The 20,293-nt window shown below is 37.0% G+C and overlaps 1 protein-coding gene across 1 annotated transcript in view; it reads left to right on the top strand.

Moving 5' to 3' along the window:
- Window positions 1-20,293, top strand: part of Il23r (interleukin 23 receptor) — a 68,619-nt gene that overhangs the window by 24,929 nt on the left and 23,397 nt on the right. Inside the window, exons 6-7 of the mRNA XM_021165800.1 lie at window positions 1,456-1,601; window positions 15,460-15,676. Coding sequence (XP_021021459.1) covers window positions 1,456-1,601; window positions 15,460-15,676 — 363 coding nt within the window. The remainder of the gene's footprint in view (window positions 1-1,455; window positions 1,602-15,459; window positions 15,677-20,293) is intronic.

Here is a 20,293-nt window from a genome sequence, read left to right as displayed (position 1 = left end):
AAAAAAAAAAAAAAAAAAAAAAAAAAAAAAAAAAAAAAAAAAAAAAAAAAAAAAACCCAAAAAAAACCTTATACTTAAAAATGGCCAAAAAATTTATAATATAAGTGATACAAATCACCTACGGTGAGCTCTGGAATGAAACTAAGTTTGCTTTGATACTTATGCTATTTAGTCCTGTATAAGACTATACTGCATAAAGCATATCTTTACTTTTATGATTCTCTATAAACTATGTACCTGTGTATATAATTTTATATAATTACTAATAAAACAATAGCTTCTCAAAGTATATTCTGTGAAGTTAAAAATGAATAAATTCCTAAGGATATTAAATTGTAGCAACAGTTCCTGGTGCCTAGATGCAGGCTTTTGAGTTGATAATGTGTTTAACAAAGACTAATGTTTTCATCTTTACATTGCACATATAGAAGTAATGAAAAGTATCAGTAATGTACTCTGTGCAGGTAAATTTACAAGTGTTTGTATAGTTTATTAATGTAAATATTTCTCATAAAACAATGACCATTAATGTCCCACAAAAAATGACTGTGCAATATATATCTATCAGCTGTCTAGCTTGTTTGGGTTGATAACACCTTTTTTATTAAACCCCATAGGCAAAGGAATTGTTCAACCTTTGCATGGTGACCCATAAGGACACACAACAATTTGCATACTCTCAGGGGATTTATTTGCTGCAATGGAGAACAAAATAAGTTAGCAGCAGATGTAATATCCTTATTTTATTATTATCCAGATGTATATTTCCTTATTACACAATAGAAAAAGAATATTACTGTAAAAGATATATTTAACAGCTTATCAAGTGAGATTGTCTGGAGCAGACACTGATGCAGTGTCACTGTAACTGTGACAAAACACCTAAGATATTCAACTTGTAAGAGGAAGGATTCAAATTAACTTGACACTGTGGTATTAGCAGCCCATTATTGGTTGGTCCCATCGCTTTGGGCCCATGCCATGAAAGCATATAATGGCAAAGTACATGGTGGAAGAGGCTTCTCATTTTATAATTACTAGCAAACAGAGAGAGGAGGGGTCAGAGTACCAAATATGCCCCTTTTAAGTCACATGCCTCTTATGACCTAAGACTTTCTATTAAACTATTCATCTTAAAGTTCCCACCATCTTCCTGTGGCCTTTAACACATGGGCCTTTGGGAACATTTAAAATCCAAGCCATGAACAAAAATAATCTTAATCCTTAATCTCTTTCTTATACTCCGAGTAATGAGGCCAGAGGCTCAAGTTTCACTAGACCTATAAGAAGTACTTCTCTTTTACATAATTCATCAGAAATAAGACAAGGTTCAGCAGCTGTTTCTTAGATGGGCTATTGTACTTTGAGTTTTGATAGTTCCATATGTTAATGAAAAGGTCTCAATTTCGCCCTGAGGAAGTTTTTTAACCGCTGGTATTTTGTTTCTTTTTCTAGTGATACCTTCTGCGTCCATCATTTCCAGGGCTGAGACTACAAACGACACTGTACCCAAGACCATAGTTTACTGGAAAAGCAAAACTATCATTGAGAAAGTATTCTGTGAGATGAGATACAAAGCAACAACAAACCAAACGTGGAGTGTAAGCTAAGTTTTCACTATTCCTTAGCATATGTGTGTGGTTTACAGAAAAGCCAGTCAGCGGTATTCAGTCTGGACTTAGGCAGGACCTGCCTCTCACACACTTAACTGATAGGATAATTGAACCACTCTAGTCTCAGTGATTACTGTATGCTTCTGAATGTGGTTCTTTCTGAAATTATCTTCTGCCTTCTGCAAATTGCTAAGTAGGCTGAATTTGCAGTTAACGGGATCAATTTTAGTTTCTTGTGATTGTCTCTTAGGATGAAATTTACATCTACATTCATAAATATAAAACTCAAGCATTCTATGCTGAAATTTGACAGGATGGTGGGTGGGAGCGATTTCTCTCAGATAGACTTAGAGAAAGAGATCAGGTTTTAAAATGAAAATGTATAATTCAGGAGCTGAAGCAGTGACTCAATTATTAAAGACAAAGTTACTCTTGAAGAAGACCATAATTTGGTCCCCAACATGCATATTGGGTAGCTTATAATCCTCTTTTGGCCTCCACAGGCATCTGAACACATATGCATATACACACAGACAAACATAGATATAATAAAAAACCAACCCTTAAATAGTGTACAAACTCTAAGATTTATTTCTAGCGTAAGTTTTAATCTGAGATAACATTAAGATAAAAGTGAGTTTCTGAACAAACCAACTGTACTTAAATACCAAGACTAAATTATCACGTATCTTAGGAGAAGCACAGCTTGCAATCAGTTTGGTTGCAAATAGTTTGGTTTGCAATCAAAGCTTTTAGTGTACAAACCTGGACCCTGGTAGCCCCAACAAGCTAAGCTTGGTCACATGTCTCTACAACACACTAATTAAAGAGGCAAGTGAAAGTGGGCGAGTGGGCATGGGAAAAACAGAGGAGAGCCCCATTGAGTGTGACCACAAAAGGGAAAAACCAAAACCAAACTAAAACAAACAAGTAAAGCATTCAATGACCAGCCAGCAAGTCTATCTTCAGAGTACTGAGGAGGCATGCATGCTTATCCAGGCCTTGTCTAAGTGTGAACTCATTAATTACCATCTAAGCTCTTTTCCTCCAAGGTGGTCTCACAATGTACTTATTAAGGTGTACCCCTCAGGAGATTGCCTCTGCTCCCAGCTGAGCCCTGCCCTTTACTGAAACCCTGCTTTCTATGGGTAACAGACTGGTTCTGGGTAGCCTTGCTGTTTCTAAAGTCCAGTGTTATTAGAGAGGAAACAAGGACAGCAACTTGTCTCTGTGCCTTCATTCAAACTTCAGGAGACAAGTGAAAAAGTGAGGTATGAGCTTGCTCCTGCTTCTAGTTACCTTGTAGGCCCAAATCAGGAGTCAGCGCTTTTTAGTAAAAGCAGCCTCTATGAGCCTGTTTGAGGCTCTTTAATAAAAATCACATCACAGGGCAATACCTATAAGTAATAAGCACATTAATTGGAATTAGTCTGACCTAGGAAATGGTTCCAGTTTGACTACATTTGAAAAATGTCATTTTACTATTTTAAAATATAATAAGCTTCCATATATGCCAGATAACTGAAGTCTACGTGGATGACTGTAAGTTAGAACCACACTATTAGTGACTTGGAACAGGTTTTCTGTCCTCTGGTTGAAATATTCATTCTCTGGCCCCACCTAGTACCTATGAGATTGGAGGGTAGATAGTGGCTTTAAAGTTTAAGTATTACTGTGCAGCCTAGACTAGCCTGGCACTTTTAACCCTTTCTGTCTCTAGTTCTCAAACATGGACATTATACGTTTATACTAGCATGCCTACCTTTCCAAATAAATAAATAAATAAACCCTGTACATTTACTTATTGGAGAGCAGAGTGCATGCTCTAGAGAGCACACATCCAGGAAAGAGGACAAACACAGGAATCTACTCTCTCCTTCCAATATGTAGGCCAGAAGTCATCAGACCTAGTGATACACATGCACCCTTACCTGCTGCACCATCTTCTTGGCCTTAGTCTCTCTTTTCAAAATGATCTCTATCAGATGTTAAAAATGCACAGTACTCAGAAAGCCACCCATTTGGGAACTCAGAGGACTAAAGGTCCAAAAGTCCACACACACACACAAAAATTACAGCTCTCGTCTTAAAGGAAATAAGGGATCATTTATTCTGAAGCCATTTTAAGTAACAACAGCCCAAGAACAGATTTAGGTTGCCCCAAATTCCATATTCCAATGTGGAGACAGTTTCATGAAGTTTTATTGTTTGAGAGAAAAAAGAAAATTATAAATCAAAGCAAGTTTAAAATAAATTGTGGTGAAACTTTTCTATATGCCTGAGATGTTTTCATAGCTTTTGGGTTGGTGGAAGCCAGTGGTTTGCTAAGTTAACAGATTCCAAGAAGTTTTGTTGTTGGTGGTGATGTTTTGTTTTGTTTTTTGTTTGTTTGTTTGTTTTCTTTTTCTTTTATCTGTTAGTCACAGATGTTAGTTCTGATACAGAGATGCGCAAGGGATGGCTGTTCCAACTAGAACTAACCCAAGATAATTAGCTTCTGGACCTGCAACATTCCAACCTCTCCATTGTATTGCAGTTCCAATCCATCAATCAGTCAATCATGACATGGTGTCTTTTCAGTTTTCGTTCCCAGTTTCCCCTGTTAGCCAAACATCACAATTTGGGCACTTGGTAGTATATATTTTTTATTAAATACTGTAAGGTCCCTCACAGTTAAGAAGTCTTCTTACTAGGATCTGATCCAGGTGAGGCTGAGTAGTGGGCAGGACAGTGGAGTAGTTGGCAAAGGACTTTAAGAAAGAAACTCTTAGATGACATAAAAAACAATCTGATCACGAGCATGATCCAGATCTGCCTTAATTTTTTACCCTCTCAGTATCTGACATACCAAGTACCTGTGACATAGGATGCTATACCTAAAGTTATCAGGAACATAGTCTGGTGTAATGAAAAAAGATTACAGATGAAGCATTTTAAAAGTAGCCAAAATGTATTCTTTGACAAGATTAGCTATATAATTCCCTCTGTATTTGTGTCTATGAACTATCTTACTTACATTTGAATGGTAAGTACTTAAATGGTAACATACTTAAAGAGTAAGTATGGCATTGTCCCCTTTTTATTTGTAAATTATTAATATTGCTTAATTAAATTTTAAATTTTGGCTAATTGTCCAATAGGGCATTTTAGATACTAATTAAACCAAAATACATCAGTGTTTATGGTTCAGTGTTGTTATTATTAGAAATGGATGTGTTTTGTATAACTTGGATAAAAAGAGTTACCCAAATATTTGTGTATCTCTAGTGAAAGTTAATGGAGTTAAATTTTAAATTGAAAATTAGGGGGTTTTGTTGTTGTTGTTGTTGTTGTTGCTATTTTATTCAAATTGCAAAGAATATAAACACTTAATCTTTTAAATATTAGTTTTGAATTGCATAAGGAATTAGAGTAAAAAAAATCAGTTGTACAAAAAGGCATGATCAAATAAAAGGAGATAATATTTTATTTAACTTCATTAAAACCAAGATTAGTATTATTTTATCATTTAGAAATCAGATAAAATATTAGATGTCATAAACAAAATTTTAAAATCTAATTACAAAAAAATTAATAAACATAAAAGGTGAGAAAATGTTCGTAACTTGGAGGACTTGTTTGTTAGTGGCCTTGGAGATTGGTACCCAGCCTTTTCAAAGTCTACATGAATGTATTGTCAGATTGAGAATGTTCACATCCTCCTAGAAATGAGTTACAATTGCATGGATACAGTGCTGATTTTTTAAAAGTAGAATTGAGTCTTTGGTGTGATGTCTTTTTTGTGGTTTAAGTTGGTAAAATCATCTGGTCTTTTATCCTTTGAGATAGACTCTTTAACTAATTCTGAATTTTAGTTATCATAGTTGAGTACTTTACAATGCTATGTGTTTTCTCTAATAGATCAAATCTTTAAAATAAATTTAAATATTTGTTCATTAACACAGTATAAATAGTCTAAGTAGGCATCAGACTCTAAAGAGAAATATTTATAGTTAAAGCAATGACTGATTATCTATAAAGGAAAGGCTTCGTCCAATGAGAAAATATTAAAAATATTATAATTTAATTAAAATTTAATCATAAGTTTTAAATGTATATTTAGTAAAAGGATATTAAAAACAAACCAATACTTAAGAAAACATTACTGTAAAACATCAAGTATTAAATTTAATTTATCTCAGTGTATGTAATTAACCTTAAATAATTTATAAACTTTATATTATTTTAACTTAGATACATGTTTTAATGAATGAATTAGTTAGTTAATTATTAATTTACTTTTCATCGCAAGTGAAGTTTCCCCTTTCTCCTCTTCTCACAGTCCTTCCCTTCCCACCCCTACCCCCAACTCTCATCCACTCCTCTGTTTCTCTTCAGAAAAGAGGAGGCTTCCCATGGACATCAATGAGCCTTGGCATATCAAGTTGCAGTAAACCGAGGTTCATCTTCCCTCTTGGGGAAGTATTAAAGTATTAAATTTAATTTATCTCAGTGTATGGAATTAACCTTAAATAATTAAGAGGCTAGAGAAGGCAGCCCAAAAGGAGGAAAGGGTACCAAAGGCAGGCAACAGAGTCAGAGACAGCCCCAGCTCCCACTGTCTCATATGAAGACCAAGCCACACAACTATTACATATATGTTCTAAGGGCATAGGCCAGCCCCATGCACACTCCCTGATTGACAATTCAGTCTCTGTGGGCCTAGGTTAGTTGATTCTGTAGGTTTTCTTGTAGTATACTTGAACCCTCTGGCTCCTACAATCCTTCCTTACTCTTTTCTGGACGATGTCCTAAGATTGGCCTACTGTTTGGCTGTGGGTCTCTGCATCTGTTTCCATCAGTTGCTGGGTGGAATCTCTCTGATGATGTAAGTTATGCTAGGCTCCTCTTCCAGGTGGCAGTGTGGCCTCCAGGAAAGCAGCCAGAGTTGTGGGCCTGAATATGGAGCTGAGAGGTGACATATTTCTTTTTTTAAGCAACGTTTTACAACATACTTTAATCTTAACATCATTATTAGAAAATTTAGAAAACAATTTTTAATGTGGTAATTTTAAGTGAGAGCTCCAGAGGTTGTATCTAGAACACAGAAAACACACGGTACATTAAATATCCAACAGTTATAGACTCAGATAAAGCACATTACTAGTTTTTGTTGTCTTAACCAAATTTAAATAAATAACTTGTTAAAGATTTAAGTTTTTAAAAGTTTTTCAGGTATCTTGAAATGCTTTCTGTTAGAAAAACCATTTGCTTTTTATTAGTGTTTAGAGGCATACAATACAATATAAAATATGACATTTATAAATTTATTATTATTTTAAGTAAAATAAAAATGAATAGTCTTTTAAAATGTATCATTATTGTGAAATGCATTAAAATGATATGTAAATTCTAATATGTTTGTGTTAGGCTCAAAATAGGTTTTTAAAATGCAAACTTAAAATATACACATTTAAAGTTCTTCTCTTAAGTAGGCCTGGCTAAAATAAGGATCTTAAAAACCCTGTTTTTTTGTTTCTTTGTTTGTTGTTTTTAAAGACACAGTAGTGACAAAAAGTATCCTTAAAATCCTTTAAATGTTTGTATGTATTTATATACTGACATACAAATACAACATATCTAAAGACACAGTCATAGCTGGTAAAAAGAAGTTTGTGGCTGCAGAGATGACTAATGAGAACTTCAGTACTATGGAGCAACTGGAGTGTTGCACATCCAGAGGCTAACTGCCATATTTTGGCTTGTTCTAGCCCTCGGAAACAGCCATTCCTTGCCTAGCTCTGTGTCGGGAGTTTTAGTTCATCCGTCTTCGGGATATCAGAGTTAGCATGTTTTTATAGCAAGTCAATACAAAGACAATAAGTCATTCTCAGATTTAATTTTGTCCCTCTAGTCAGGTGGTCAGCTTTGTCTCTGCTTCTCTGCTATGCTTTCCCTCATTATGGCCTCTGGAAGAGGAGGGGAGTTCCGATACACTCAAGGTCATTGAATCTTATATTCCTCCCAAGTCACCATACGGATTGGATCTAGGTTAACTCAAAACAAACTGCTAACAGTGGTACTGGGCTTTTCACAATGTACTTTTTACAGCTATCTTTCAAATTATGAAGTACAAATGTGCCTTTATAGTACAGAACGTTGTGTGATGACATTTTCCTGAGGAGCTGCAATACATACACACACAAATGGGAGAGGGAATGATAGATCGATTACTGATAGATAATAGATGCTAGATAGATGATAGATAAATAGATAGATAGATAGATAGATAGATAGATAGATAGATAGATGATTGTTAGGTAAGTGATAGGTAGATGTAGATAGATAATGAATGATAACTACATAGATAATAGATACATAGGTAGAAGATAGATGGTAGATATACAAACTATAGATGATAAATAAATACATAAATGATAGATACGAGAGAATGAGTGAGAGAGACAGAGACAGAGACAGAGACAGAGACAGACTGTTCACTCCAGAAAGAAGGCAACTCACAACAAACCAAATGAAAGATTACACCAAAGTCCAGTCTGTGAAACAATGAATTTTTATTGGGGTTCCTAACAGGAGTATGAGTGAGGAGTTACCCACAGGAGCAGGGATGACTCAAAAGCAGCTGCATCACCCAAAGGAACCAACATTGGTGATGACTCATTGAAAGCATACACCCTGGAGCTCTCTACACAGCTTTCAGGTAACTCAGTCTTCCATGTGGCACCCAGCTGCTAGAGGTCCCTCCCAATCAGTTGTTTACTCAGTTTCATGCTGGGGAGGAGCCCTGGAGAATCATCCAAGTTTCTGTTCTCTTGGTCATCAAAGAGACTTTTTGTTTACCTCCTAAACTTCATGAGCCTTCCCTCTCCGATGGAGGGAATTCTTCTGAGGAAACTGCTATACAACCAATGTAAAAGTGCCTCTATCAAATACATAATCTCCTGTAATCCTCACAACAATGCTGTGGCAGGCAGTATTAACTCCATTCATTATATAAGTGAAATACAGCCTGGATGAGTGAAGCCAAGTGTTTACAAATTTACATAGTTAGGAATTAAGTGCCTCTCACAAACTCTATATTTCTGGTAGTGAATATTCAGAAAATGAGAACAACAGGTTTCAATCCAAAGCCCACATCCCATCCCTTCTACCTACTTCTAAAATAAAGCCACTAAAACAGAAAAAGGTGAATCGAATTGCCACTTCTTTCTGATTCCCCACCCATATCAAAAATAGCCAGGATGAAGGTATTCTATATTTTCATCTTAGTCATGCCTCCTCGTGGGCATGAGTGGAAAAACACGGAGAGTTGAAAGGGGCTTCACCTTTCACCTCAGTTCTGGGGTGACACTGCCTTCATCAAATAGAGCAGGAGGGCAGTGGCAGGCAGCTATCTAAGGAAAGCCTTGTGGCTCAGATCACAGGCTGTGGGGCAAAGCTCAGTTCTGCTTTCAATCTGTACAGCCTACAGCAATCCCTTTCTCACTGTGCCTTATGAATCCTGAAAATAATACAGGAATATAGTGTGTTAATTGTGAAGTTAGTGGATGCCACCATCTAAGGGCTTAATGATGATACATTCTGGGACATTTACCTAAGAGAATGCTAGGCCAAATGCAAAACTTAAGACAAATGGTTGTTAAGGGAGTAAGAAAGCTCAAGAATATATGGGGTATAAACTACAACATTTTATCTCTCCACAATCAGGATACTCTGACCAGTCATGATGTAAGAATTTGCAAGATCTTTAATGTAAGTTTAGCTTCCTCAAAGAACTTCAATTCCGTCTATTCTTGGATTCCAAGACTGGGTTGAGCCCTATAGTGAAGATTTAGAAAGTCAGAATTAGCAATCAGAAAATAAACCAGCCACAGCCTAGTCCAAACTACAAAATAAGACCAGATCTCCAATGTTGGTTGTGTCTGTGTGAGTTATGTGAATAACATAGACACATTTGTGGCGTTCCACATTAGAATTTATTGAATAAAAATAAATATACAAGTTTGCATACATTCACTTCAATGGCTTTAGTTTACCAAGTGTAAATGTCTTATCCTGACAGGACATTGTCTCTCCCTTTGGCTATTAGAATATTGAAACAATGGTCCCCAAGATGGTAGAATCCAGCCCTACCCAGGGATCTCTTACTGGAAGAAGGAAAAGACCAGGGTCCTAGTCCCTGCCAAAAAGGATACTTTGTCCTACTGAGTGGGATTTCACATCAAGTTAACAACTTGTGGGATCATTCTGAAGGACAGGCTGGAGCCATGACAGTGGTAATGGGTGGATCACACTTAACCAGGACGACTTAGTTATGCACACCTTTTGCCCTTTATTTGAACCTAAATTTCATGTTAGAGCACTAAAGATGTACTGGACAGCCTTGTTCCCCTTTTGCGGTCACATTAAATAAATCCCTTCATCTTGCTTTTCATCATTACTTTGTCTTTTTAATTGATCCATTGTAGATGAGTGACAGAACTTATTAGGGATAATTATTAGGCTAATTGGTCCTAGCTTATTAGGGCTGCCAGCCTTATTTAGGCTATGACCTAAAAACTTTGGTAATAATTTTGGCAAGCCATGGCCACCAGGCAGAGAGGAGTAGGGCATTAAAGCCCACTCTTACAGTGACACACCTACTCCAATAAGGCCACACCTCCAAATCATGCCCCTTCCTGGGTCAAGCATATATATACCATCACAGTCCTAAAGAAATAAAAGCAGTGTGTAGGAAAGTAAATAGAAAGTCACATTATAGAAGAAGTCAGGTCACAATGCAGTATTGTTTTCAATTTTCCTATAACAAAATTGTTTTTCTCCATATACCCAATACCTTTATTGAGAGAGATAAAAAAAATAAGAAAATTTTCCAGGTAAATATAGTGAAAAACTTGATTATGAGAACTTGATTTAATAAGGTAGTAAGCCTGGGTGAGAAAACAATCATAACCAAACCACAAATAATGTAAGAATACAATGTTGCTACCTGTAGCCTGACTAAGACAGTAATGAAAGGATACAATGTTGCTACCTGTACCCTGACCAAGATAGTAATGTAAAGATACAATGTTGCTACTTGTATCCTGACCAAGACAGAAATTGGCATCATTTTATCATTTAGCAATATATCAAGCAAAATTTTAAATATTTCAAAATATAACAGGATTTAAGAAATGTAAAATATGGTCCTTTCCCTCCAAACTAGAGGGAGTTTTCTTCCAAATTAATACATATCTGCATTTTTCAGAAGCTTTTGTGCAAAGATTTTGTAATCAACTTTAGAATTTTAGTTATCATTTTCTAAAGACCCTTGTCACAATATATGTCTCCCTTAACTAGAGATAGTGCCTGTTGTTTTTACTAAACTTTTTGTAAGACACTGAGTACTTATTTTAAAAGTGACAATAGACTTTTTTTTCTAAAAGGCAGCTCTTAAAAGAAAGCCAAACACTAGTTAGTTTTGACGTTTTATGAGTGGATGTTGTTTACTGAAAATAATAGGAACAATTATTTTTTAATAATGGAATAAATTATAATTAAATTTAAGTATTCAGTGCCTCTCTAGCAAATTGAAACTTTGCCCAATAGGAAAACACACAACATTTGGAGAAGTCTAATTACATTTTAGACGGTTTACCTAGTTTTAAAAAAAGATAAAAGACATTAAACAGAGTCCTAGTTTTAATAGCCTTTAATTATTGAAAACAACTGAGTTATAACTGTCATCTTTTTTCTTCACATTTAACTACCATAACCTTTTCATAATATACTTTAACCTTTTAATTTATTGTAATCTATTTTCATTTTGGAACAATTCTTTTCCTAACCATAAAAAGCCCATTTTCATATAAATTATTTCCTTTTGGCTAAAATTTTCTTTACCAAAAGTATACTTTATTATCCACAGATATTTTTCATATGGTTTTTTCTTGTTTTGTTTTATTCTTGAAAATCTAGAGAATACTTTTTTGTCAATAAATTATATTTCAAATGACAACTCAGAGAATCATATTACATCATAGGAATTAATTATTGTCTGGTGGTTTGAATATGCTTGGCTCAAGGAGTAACACCATTAGGAGGAGTGGCCTTGCTGAAGCAGGTGTGACCTTGTTGGAGGAAGTATGTCACTGTGGTCACAGGCAATGAGACCCTCCTCCAAACCACATGGGAGTCAGTATTTTCCTAATGTTCTTCAAATGTAGATGTAGAACTCTCAGTTTTTCCCAAATCATGCCTGCCTGGATGAATCCATGCTCCCACCTTGATGATAATGGACTGCAGCTCTGAACCTGTAAACAGGTTGCACTGGTCATGGTGTCTGCTCACCCTAACTAAGTAAAACCCTAAGACATTATCCAAAATACATCATAATAGAAAATTATATTTTTGATGTAAATAAAATTAATGCTGTCTATAAACTATAAGATGTCTCAATCATTAAACTAAAAACTCTTTATTCCAAAAATGTTTATGTGGATATACATATTTATACATATACATTCATTCATATGCTCACATCTTAAAAAATCAGCCAGCCGGGCATGTGCACGGCTTTAATCCCAGCACTTGGTAGGCAAAGACAGGTGAATTTCTGAGTTCGAGGCCAGCCTGGTCTACAGAGTGAGTTCCAGGACAGCCAGGGCTACACAGAGAAACCCTGTCTTGAAAAACAAAACAAAACAAATCAGCCATAAAGTATTTAAAATGTAGTGTGGCCATGGATAGACATTGTAGGTCAAATAAAACAGATTAAATAAAACGCTTAGAAACACATATGAAATCTGATCAACACATGACAACACACTGAAGTAACATGTAACAAAGTATGTTTAAGCACTGAGAAGGTAAAGGATTGAGTGACCATGTCTAAATCTTCTGTATGAAGTTTTCAAGCAAGCGTGTCAGGAAAGAGGACTTCCATCCCGAGGGGTTCCCCTCCTTCTACTAGTCTCCTACTTAATTTTTTTCACTTTGTATATTTTGTCAGTTGAACATAAACCAGCATTTTCTTAAATGTAATTGAGAATGAGGTTGGCAGAAGGTGAGCTGAATGGAACAAGATAGCACTCTGTGGGTTCTAATATATTTTCTCAGGGTGAAGCATGGTCTCACTTTGGTCAGAAGTTAGCATAGAGGGAGAAGTGGACTCCCCATTCCAGAAAGATTGAGAATGCAAACCAGCTCTGGTCTGCAGGTGGTGGCTGGTGCATGTTATACTGGAAAAGTAGTGGTGGGTTCTGCGATGTGCAGCCCTGGAGATGGGGTGGGGCACCTATAATAATCCATATAAGAAAGGTACAGACAACCACACTAGTTAAGCCAATTAAAAGTATGTGAGTCCTTTATTAGCCAGTGACCAAGAGCAGTCTCATGCCTCAAAGTGTCTTGGTGCCAAAGTTCAGGGGTACAACCTTTTTTAAAGGTGAAAGTCACAAAGACCATCATTTACATCAAAGTTAGATGAGGGTCAGAGTAACCTTGAAACATCCATTTCTGGCAGAATATTATAATTAATTTAGACAGAATAACAATTATTTTTTTTTACTTATACCTTCCTCAGTTATTTTAGTTTATGATTAAGTTTGTGTAAACATTAATTATTTTGGTTAATACATCAGGACCAATGGTGAAGGCCATGGAAATCTCAAATGCATTGCCAAGGTAAATGTGACTACTGTATGGTAGAAAGCCAAGAACTGTCTAAGAAAACACAAAATGCTGTCAGGACAAGATGGGGGTACCTTAGTCAAGCCTTACCTGCATGAAGGGAGATAGAGAACAACTACATGGTGAGTGTGAGCACCTGGCCAAGTCTAAGAGAAATCAGGAGGCTTTTGCGAAGCTCCTGAGACCAGAAAGTAGTAAGCCTGAGCCACCATATGTCAGAGAGGACAGAAAAAACCCAAGTGTGGCACTGGAGAAGCTGGAGGTTTTGTCATCTGAGCAAAGCAGAGAGTTGGGCTAGGCATGAGGCTAGCAGTTGTGGAAAAGTTTCAGTCTCTAACCAGCTAAGAGGAGGAAGAGGCTTTCTGGACAGGGTGCTTTTGTGTGGAGAATATAGTAAAGAGAAGCAGAGATGAAAAAGAGGTATTTTAGAGGTAGAAAAGACATTTGCTACAGGAATCTTTGAACCATTTGCCACTATGCTGTATAAAATTTAGGTCTGTACAAATGTTTACATCAAGGGAACTATGTTTATGCCATTGAAAGCCATTGTTTATTTTTCTGTGAAGAATGATGTTATAAAAGAGAATTGGTCATTTGGATATGATCCTTCCCTTCTCCCCCCAATGTTAAAGCATTTTGAGAAAAGGCACCTGAAAGGAGAATCCTAGGCAGGCAAGAATGGGCAAGAATGAGCTGTATCCATTATGAGGCTTGCTGAGTGAGTCAAGCAAGTGGAGACAAGTGAGGGAAGCCTGCCCACCTCTGCTTCTTGATCTCCTCCCAAAAATGTGGCCATTACACACCCAGGAAAACAAGCTGAGTTTTGGTATCCCCAAAACTGAGTAATGGGCTCTAACCCTAGCTCAGAGGAGGCACCTGCCTTAACATTAATTTTTACTTTGTCCACAGATAGCAGTTGTCCCAAAGATGAGTTTTACCAAAGGAAGGTAGGGGCCAGTGTAGGGTGTGGAGAAGCAGCAGTAAGGGTAGAGGGGCCAATGGGGTCCCAAAAGGCATCTGTTTCAGCTGAGCCCCCTCATGGGCTTTGGTACTATTATGAAAGGTTTCAGGTTAGGAGCTCAAGGTGCACAGTGAGGGAGATGGATTGTCTGAGGAAAATTCAAACCCATGAGGCAGTGCGCCCGTCGTACATGCTTCAAAGATATGGGAAGGTTTAGAGCACAGCTTTGAGACAATGTGTGTAGTTGTCTCTAACTTCAAGCAGCAGGAGAAAAGGTCTTGTATGTGGGGGAAGGAAAGAGTGGCCTTGGGGATGTGATGAGAGTAAGAACTGGGGACCCATTTAGCTAATATGTTTCTATCACTCTTTTAAAGCAGATAAAACTCCTTGTTGATCAAGTGACTAGACTCTCTGGCTGGGTAGAGACATCACATTCCATTTGTACCTAGTCAATCACTTTGGCTACAGCACTGGGTCTCCTCCTTCCTATGAAGGAAAGCTGAGCTCTGAAAATGCAACAGGAAGGAAATAGGAAATAGCTCAGGAATATTTTCAGAGTTCACCTTTCTTGAATGTTTTCTTTGCTCTCAATCACTTGAACCACACATTCATACATGTTATGCAGTTTATATAAATCTCTAATAAGGACCAACTTAACAATTTAGCTTCTGAGTATTTTTTTCTAATTTATTCACAAACAAATGAGATATTTCTATCATTCAGGGAAATTACATTTAATTCTTGCCCTGAATTCAATCTCCAGCACCAAGTAACTGGACAACTGGGCATCCCCAAAACTATAGTACTAGGAGGTGAGGACAAGACGAACCAGAGTTCAAGAATATCCTCAGCTACATATCGTTTGAAGCTAGCCTGTACTTCATCAGACCCTAACACACATACACACACACAAAGAAACCCATTACAAAGAAATAATATGATTCATTAAAATTAAATCCCCCAACCCCCCTGGGGGGACACTTATTCCAAAGTATAAAATGTGTTATAGTTTGGAATTTCTGGAAATTTTCAATCTTGTCAAATGTAAACCAGTATGGTTAATTTTAAAGCCTGCATGTGGCATGTATGTTTTATGCAAAGTGCTCTGTTCTTGCTTGCTTTCTCTGGCTCTAGGAAGTGCCCAGACTCTAATAGGTGTCCCACAGGTCTTCCGCCACATCACTTCACTTCCATTGTGCATCTTTTTTTTAGGTTAAAGAATTTGACGCCAATTTCACATATGTGCAGCAGTCAGAATTCTACCTGGAGCCAAACAGCAAGTATGTATTTCAAGTGCGATGTCAAGAAACTGGTAAAAGAAACTGGCAGCCTTGGAGTTCCCCCTTTGTCCACCAAACTTCCCAAGAAACTGGTAAAAGAAACTGGCAGCCTTGGAGTTCGCCCTTTGTCCACCAAACTTTCCAGACAGGTGGGTATGAGCCAATGCTATGTTCTCTGCAGCTTTCCTTTTGATCTCTCTCTTCTTAGCATTCTTTCAGCTTGCCTGCATTGAGAGAAGCTATTCTCTCAATGCAGGCAAATAATAACATTGGAAAATAATAACATTGAAATCAGCAATCATTAAAATTAGCTTTTTAAAGTTGACAACTTGTGAAATGGTTTAAACCACCTGGTAAGGCTGAGGTTTCAATACACTAACCCACTTCTCCTCCTACAAAGGGTTCTTGGGGTGACAATTCCTACACTGATTTTCTATCAGTCTTGGTTTGGGAAAGTATCATTGAGTTACCACACACACACACACACACACACACACACATATACATATTTATACATATATAACCAATTTTTTAAAATCAAATAATGTGAAGAAACACTAATTATCACTACACTAAAAGAACCAGAAAGAACCAAAAACATTTAACCATGGGATTAAAGGCTTCTCAAAAAAGACCTTGCTGATAGATATTTAAAAGATATCCTTCCTATTATAAATAATTACACATACATACATTGAATCATGCCACACAATAATGCCTTCTTAATGAAATAGATTTCAATTGTAAGCAAGTGATAAAGTCAATTATAATTCTCATTATATTCCGGGATGCATCCATGGACCAGAGGTATGCCTTTTATGTATAGTTTATATGCCAGGCTTTTTTCGCTTCCCAAAAAGAACACATCTGGCTTAATTATGCTTACATCACTAACAGCATCATCCCTACTGTAACAGCTTGATAAATGTGATCTGTGATTTCAAGTGGAAGGAGCTGAACAAGTCAAGTTCTTTTGGCGCCCCCTGATGTCCAAATCATTTTTTGCTTGTTTCTTTGTGAACATGATTTTAATATTTTCAACTGTTAATATTTAACAAACAGAATAATTATTTTAAGATATAGTTCATTGTTATGTCTTCCTTTTCATTTCTGATTTTCTTAATTTGTATATTGTCTCTGTGACCTCTGGTTAGTCTGGCTAAGGGTTTATCTTGTTGATTTTCTCAAAGATCCAGCTCCTGGTTTGGTTGATTCTTTGTATAGTTCTTTTTGTTTAACTTTGGTTGATTTCAGCCCTGACTTTGATTATTTCCTGAAATCTACTCCTCTTGGGTGTATTTGCTTCTTTTTGTCCTAGAGCTTTCGGGTATGCTATCAAGCTGCTAGTGTAAGCTCTCTTCAGTTTCTTTTTGGAAGCACTTAGAACTATGAGTTTTCCTCCTACCACTGCTTTCATTGTGTCCCATAAATTTTGGTATGATGTGTCTTCATTTTCTTTCAATTCTAAAAAGCATTTAATTTCTTTCTTTATTTCCTTCTTGACCAAGGTATCATTGAGTAGAGAGTTGTTTGGTGTTCATGTGTATGTGTGCTTTTCATTGTTTTTGTTGGTATTTAAGACCAGCCTTAGTCTGTGGTGATCTGATAGGGTGCATGGGATTATTTCCATTATTTGTATCTGTTGAGACCTGATTTCTAACCAATTATATGGTCAATTTTGGAGAAGGTGCCATAAGGTGCTGAGAAGAAGTTATACTCTTTTGCTTTAGGATGAAATGTTCTATAAACATCTGGTTCATAACTTTTGTTAGTTTCATTGTGTCTCTGTTTAGTTTCTGATTTCATGATCTGTACATTGCTGAGAGTGGGGTGTTGAAGTCTCCCACTATTATTGTGTGGGGTGTGATGAGTGCTTTGAGCTTTAGCAAAGTTTCTTTTATGAATGTGTTGCCTTTGCATTTGGAGCATAGATGTTCAGAATTGAGAGTTCATCTTGGTAGATTTTTAATTTGACCAGTATGAAGTATCTTTCCTTATCTTTTTTGATAACTTTGGGTTGAAAGTTGATTTTATTCAATATTAGGATGGCTACTCCTGCTTGTTTTTTGGGACCATTTGCTTGGAAAATTGTTTTCCAACCTTTTACTCTGAGGTAGTGTCTGTCTTTGTCCCTGAAGTGTGTTTCCTGTATGCAGGAAAATGCTGGGTCCTGTTTATGTAGCCAGTCTGTTAGTCTATGTCTTTTTTTAGGAAATTGAGTCCATTGATGTTAAGAGACATTAAGGAGAAGTGATTGTTAATCCCTGTTAATGTTGTTGTTAGAGGTGGAATTGTGTTTGTGTGGCTGCCTTCTTTTGAGTTTATGAACAGAAGATTACTTTCTTGCTTTTTCTAGGGTGTAGTTTCCCTCCTGGTGTTGGTGTTTTCCATCTATTATCCTTTGTAGGGCTGGATTTATAGAAAGATATTGTGTAAATTTGGTTTTGTCATGGGATATCTTGGTTTCTCTGTCTATGGTAATTAAGAGATCTGCTGTGTATAGTAGCCTGGGCTGGCATTTGTGTTCTCTTAGGGTCTGTATGACATCTGTCCAAGCTTCCATAGTCTCTGGTGAGAAGTCTGGTGTAATTCCGATAGATCTGTTTTTATGTTACTTGGCCTTTTTCTCTTACTACTTTGAATATTCTCTGTTTAGTGTATCTTGTGTTTTGATTATTATGTGACAGGAGAAATTTCTTTTTTGGTCCAGTCTATTTGGAGTTCTGTAGGCTTCTTGTATNTTCATGGGCATCTCTTTCTTTAGGTTAGGGAAGTTTTCTTCTATAACTTTGTTAAAGATATTTACTGGCCCTTTAAGTTGGGACTCTTCACTCTCTTCTAAACCTATCATCCTTAGGTTTGGTCTTCTCATTGTGTCCTGCATTTCCTGGACGTTTTTGGCTAGGAGCTTTTAGCTTTTTGCATTTTCTTTGACTGCTGTGTCAATGTTTTCTATGGTATCTTCTGTACCTGAGATTCTCTCTTCCATCTCTTGTATTCTGTTGGTGATGCTTTCATCTGTGACTCCTGATATCTTCCCTAGGTTTTCTAACTCCACAGTTGTCTCCCTTTGTGATTTCTTTATTGTTTTTATTTCCATTTTTAGATCTTGGGTCTTTTTTTCACTCCTTTCGCCTGATTGATTGTTTTCCTGTAATTCTTTAAGGGATTTTTATGTTTCCTCTTTAAGGGCTTCTAGCTGTTTACCTGTGTTCTCCTGTGTTTCTTTAAGGGAGCTGTTTATGTCCTTCTTAAACTCTCTATCATCATCATGAGAAGTGATTTTAGATCCGAATCTTGCTTTTCTGGTGTGATGGTGTATCCAGGACTTTCTATGGTGGAGAATTGGGTTCTGATGATGACAAGTAACCTTGGTTTCTGTTGCTTCTGTTCCTTCGCTTGCCTCCTGCCATCTGATCATCACTAGCATCACTAATGTACATGCCCTCACTATGTCTGGCTGGAGCCTGTCCTTCCTGTGATCCTGGTTGTGTAAGAGCTCCTCAGAATCCATCTGTCTCTGTGATCCTGTGATTCTGGAATCCCGAGATCCTGAGATCATGGGTGTGTCAGAGCTCCCAGGACTCAAGCTGCCTCTGGGACCCTGAGATCCCGGTGTGACCATGCTCCTAGGATCCTGAGATCCTGTGTTTCTGGGCATGTTAGAGCTCCTGGCAGTGGAGCTTCCTCTGGGTGTTGTGGGACTGGCTTCGGAGTTCACACCCAAGGCCTGCTAAAGGCACTAGCCCACACCAGAAGAAACCTGTGCCACTGGTCAGGCAGAGTTCCTAGGTGCCTGGGTCCCTCTGGTCCCAGTTACTTCCAGTGTTGGGGTAGATGTTGTGTCCTCCTCACCTCTGATCCTATCCTGATTTCCAAATCTTAGAGCTACATAATTCAGGGAATAATTTTCAAGTTCTCAGTTCTCTCTTTTTTTGGAAATTAAGTTTTAATTTATTCAGTCTTAACTTGATATTGGTTAAACTTCTTGAGACTTTACATAGGATATAAAATAGATTTCTTTGGTAATTAAGTTATTTAATTGATGAGCCCTTAACTGATGACCTATCTCTCTAGCCACAAGTAACCCAATTCTTTTTAAATAAGTACTCAAATGAGTTTAATTAAGCATAATTTACTGAAATTAGCAAAGTTTGATCTCTATAAGCTTGTTTGTTTTCTACATTCACCATATTTGGGTGTGTAACCAGCACCATTTTGTAAATGTACAACCTGAATCATGATGTGATAGACAGCACATTGCTTGAGGGTCATGGCACTGGGTTGCTCAAACGCTGAGAAGTCTCACCACTGCTCAGGAGTCTCATCTTTGTTGTTGTAGTTCAGTTCTGTCAAAGTGGAAAGGCAGATATCCTGGCCCCTCTACAGGTTAAGGGTAGGCAAACAAATGGTGTGTGTGTGTGTGTGTGTGTGTGTGTGTGTGTGTGTGCTTGCGCATGCCTGGTTTATTTGTTTGTTTAGACAGAGTCTTGTCCTGTAATACAGGGTTGTCATTAACTCGGGATACTCCTCCTGCCTCAGCCCTCCAAGTGATATAATTACAGGTATTTGTAACCATATCCAACACAAATGTTTAAGAACCAAGGTTTTCCACCTAGGGTAGAAGGGAATAAAAACCTCCAAAATCTAAGCTTAAAGTTTTTTACTTCATAAGGCAAAATTTCACTTAAAAGGCAAAATAGCATTCAAACTTAAATATTTATACATTCCACACATTTGCTAAAGGGAACCACAGATGATTCTTT

This window comes from Mus caroli, chromosome 6, assembly GCF_900094665.2.
Source record: "Mus caroli chromosome 6, CAROLI_EIJ_v1.1, whole genome shotgun sequence".
Lineage (NCBI taxonomy): Eukaryota > Metazoa > Chordata > Mammalia > Rodentia > Muridae > Mus > Mus caroli.
This window is presented reverse-complemented; position numbering and strand designations above follow the sequence as displayed.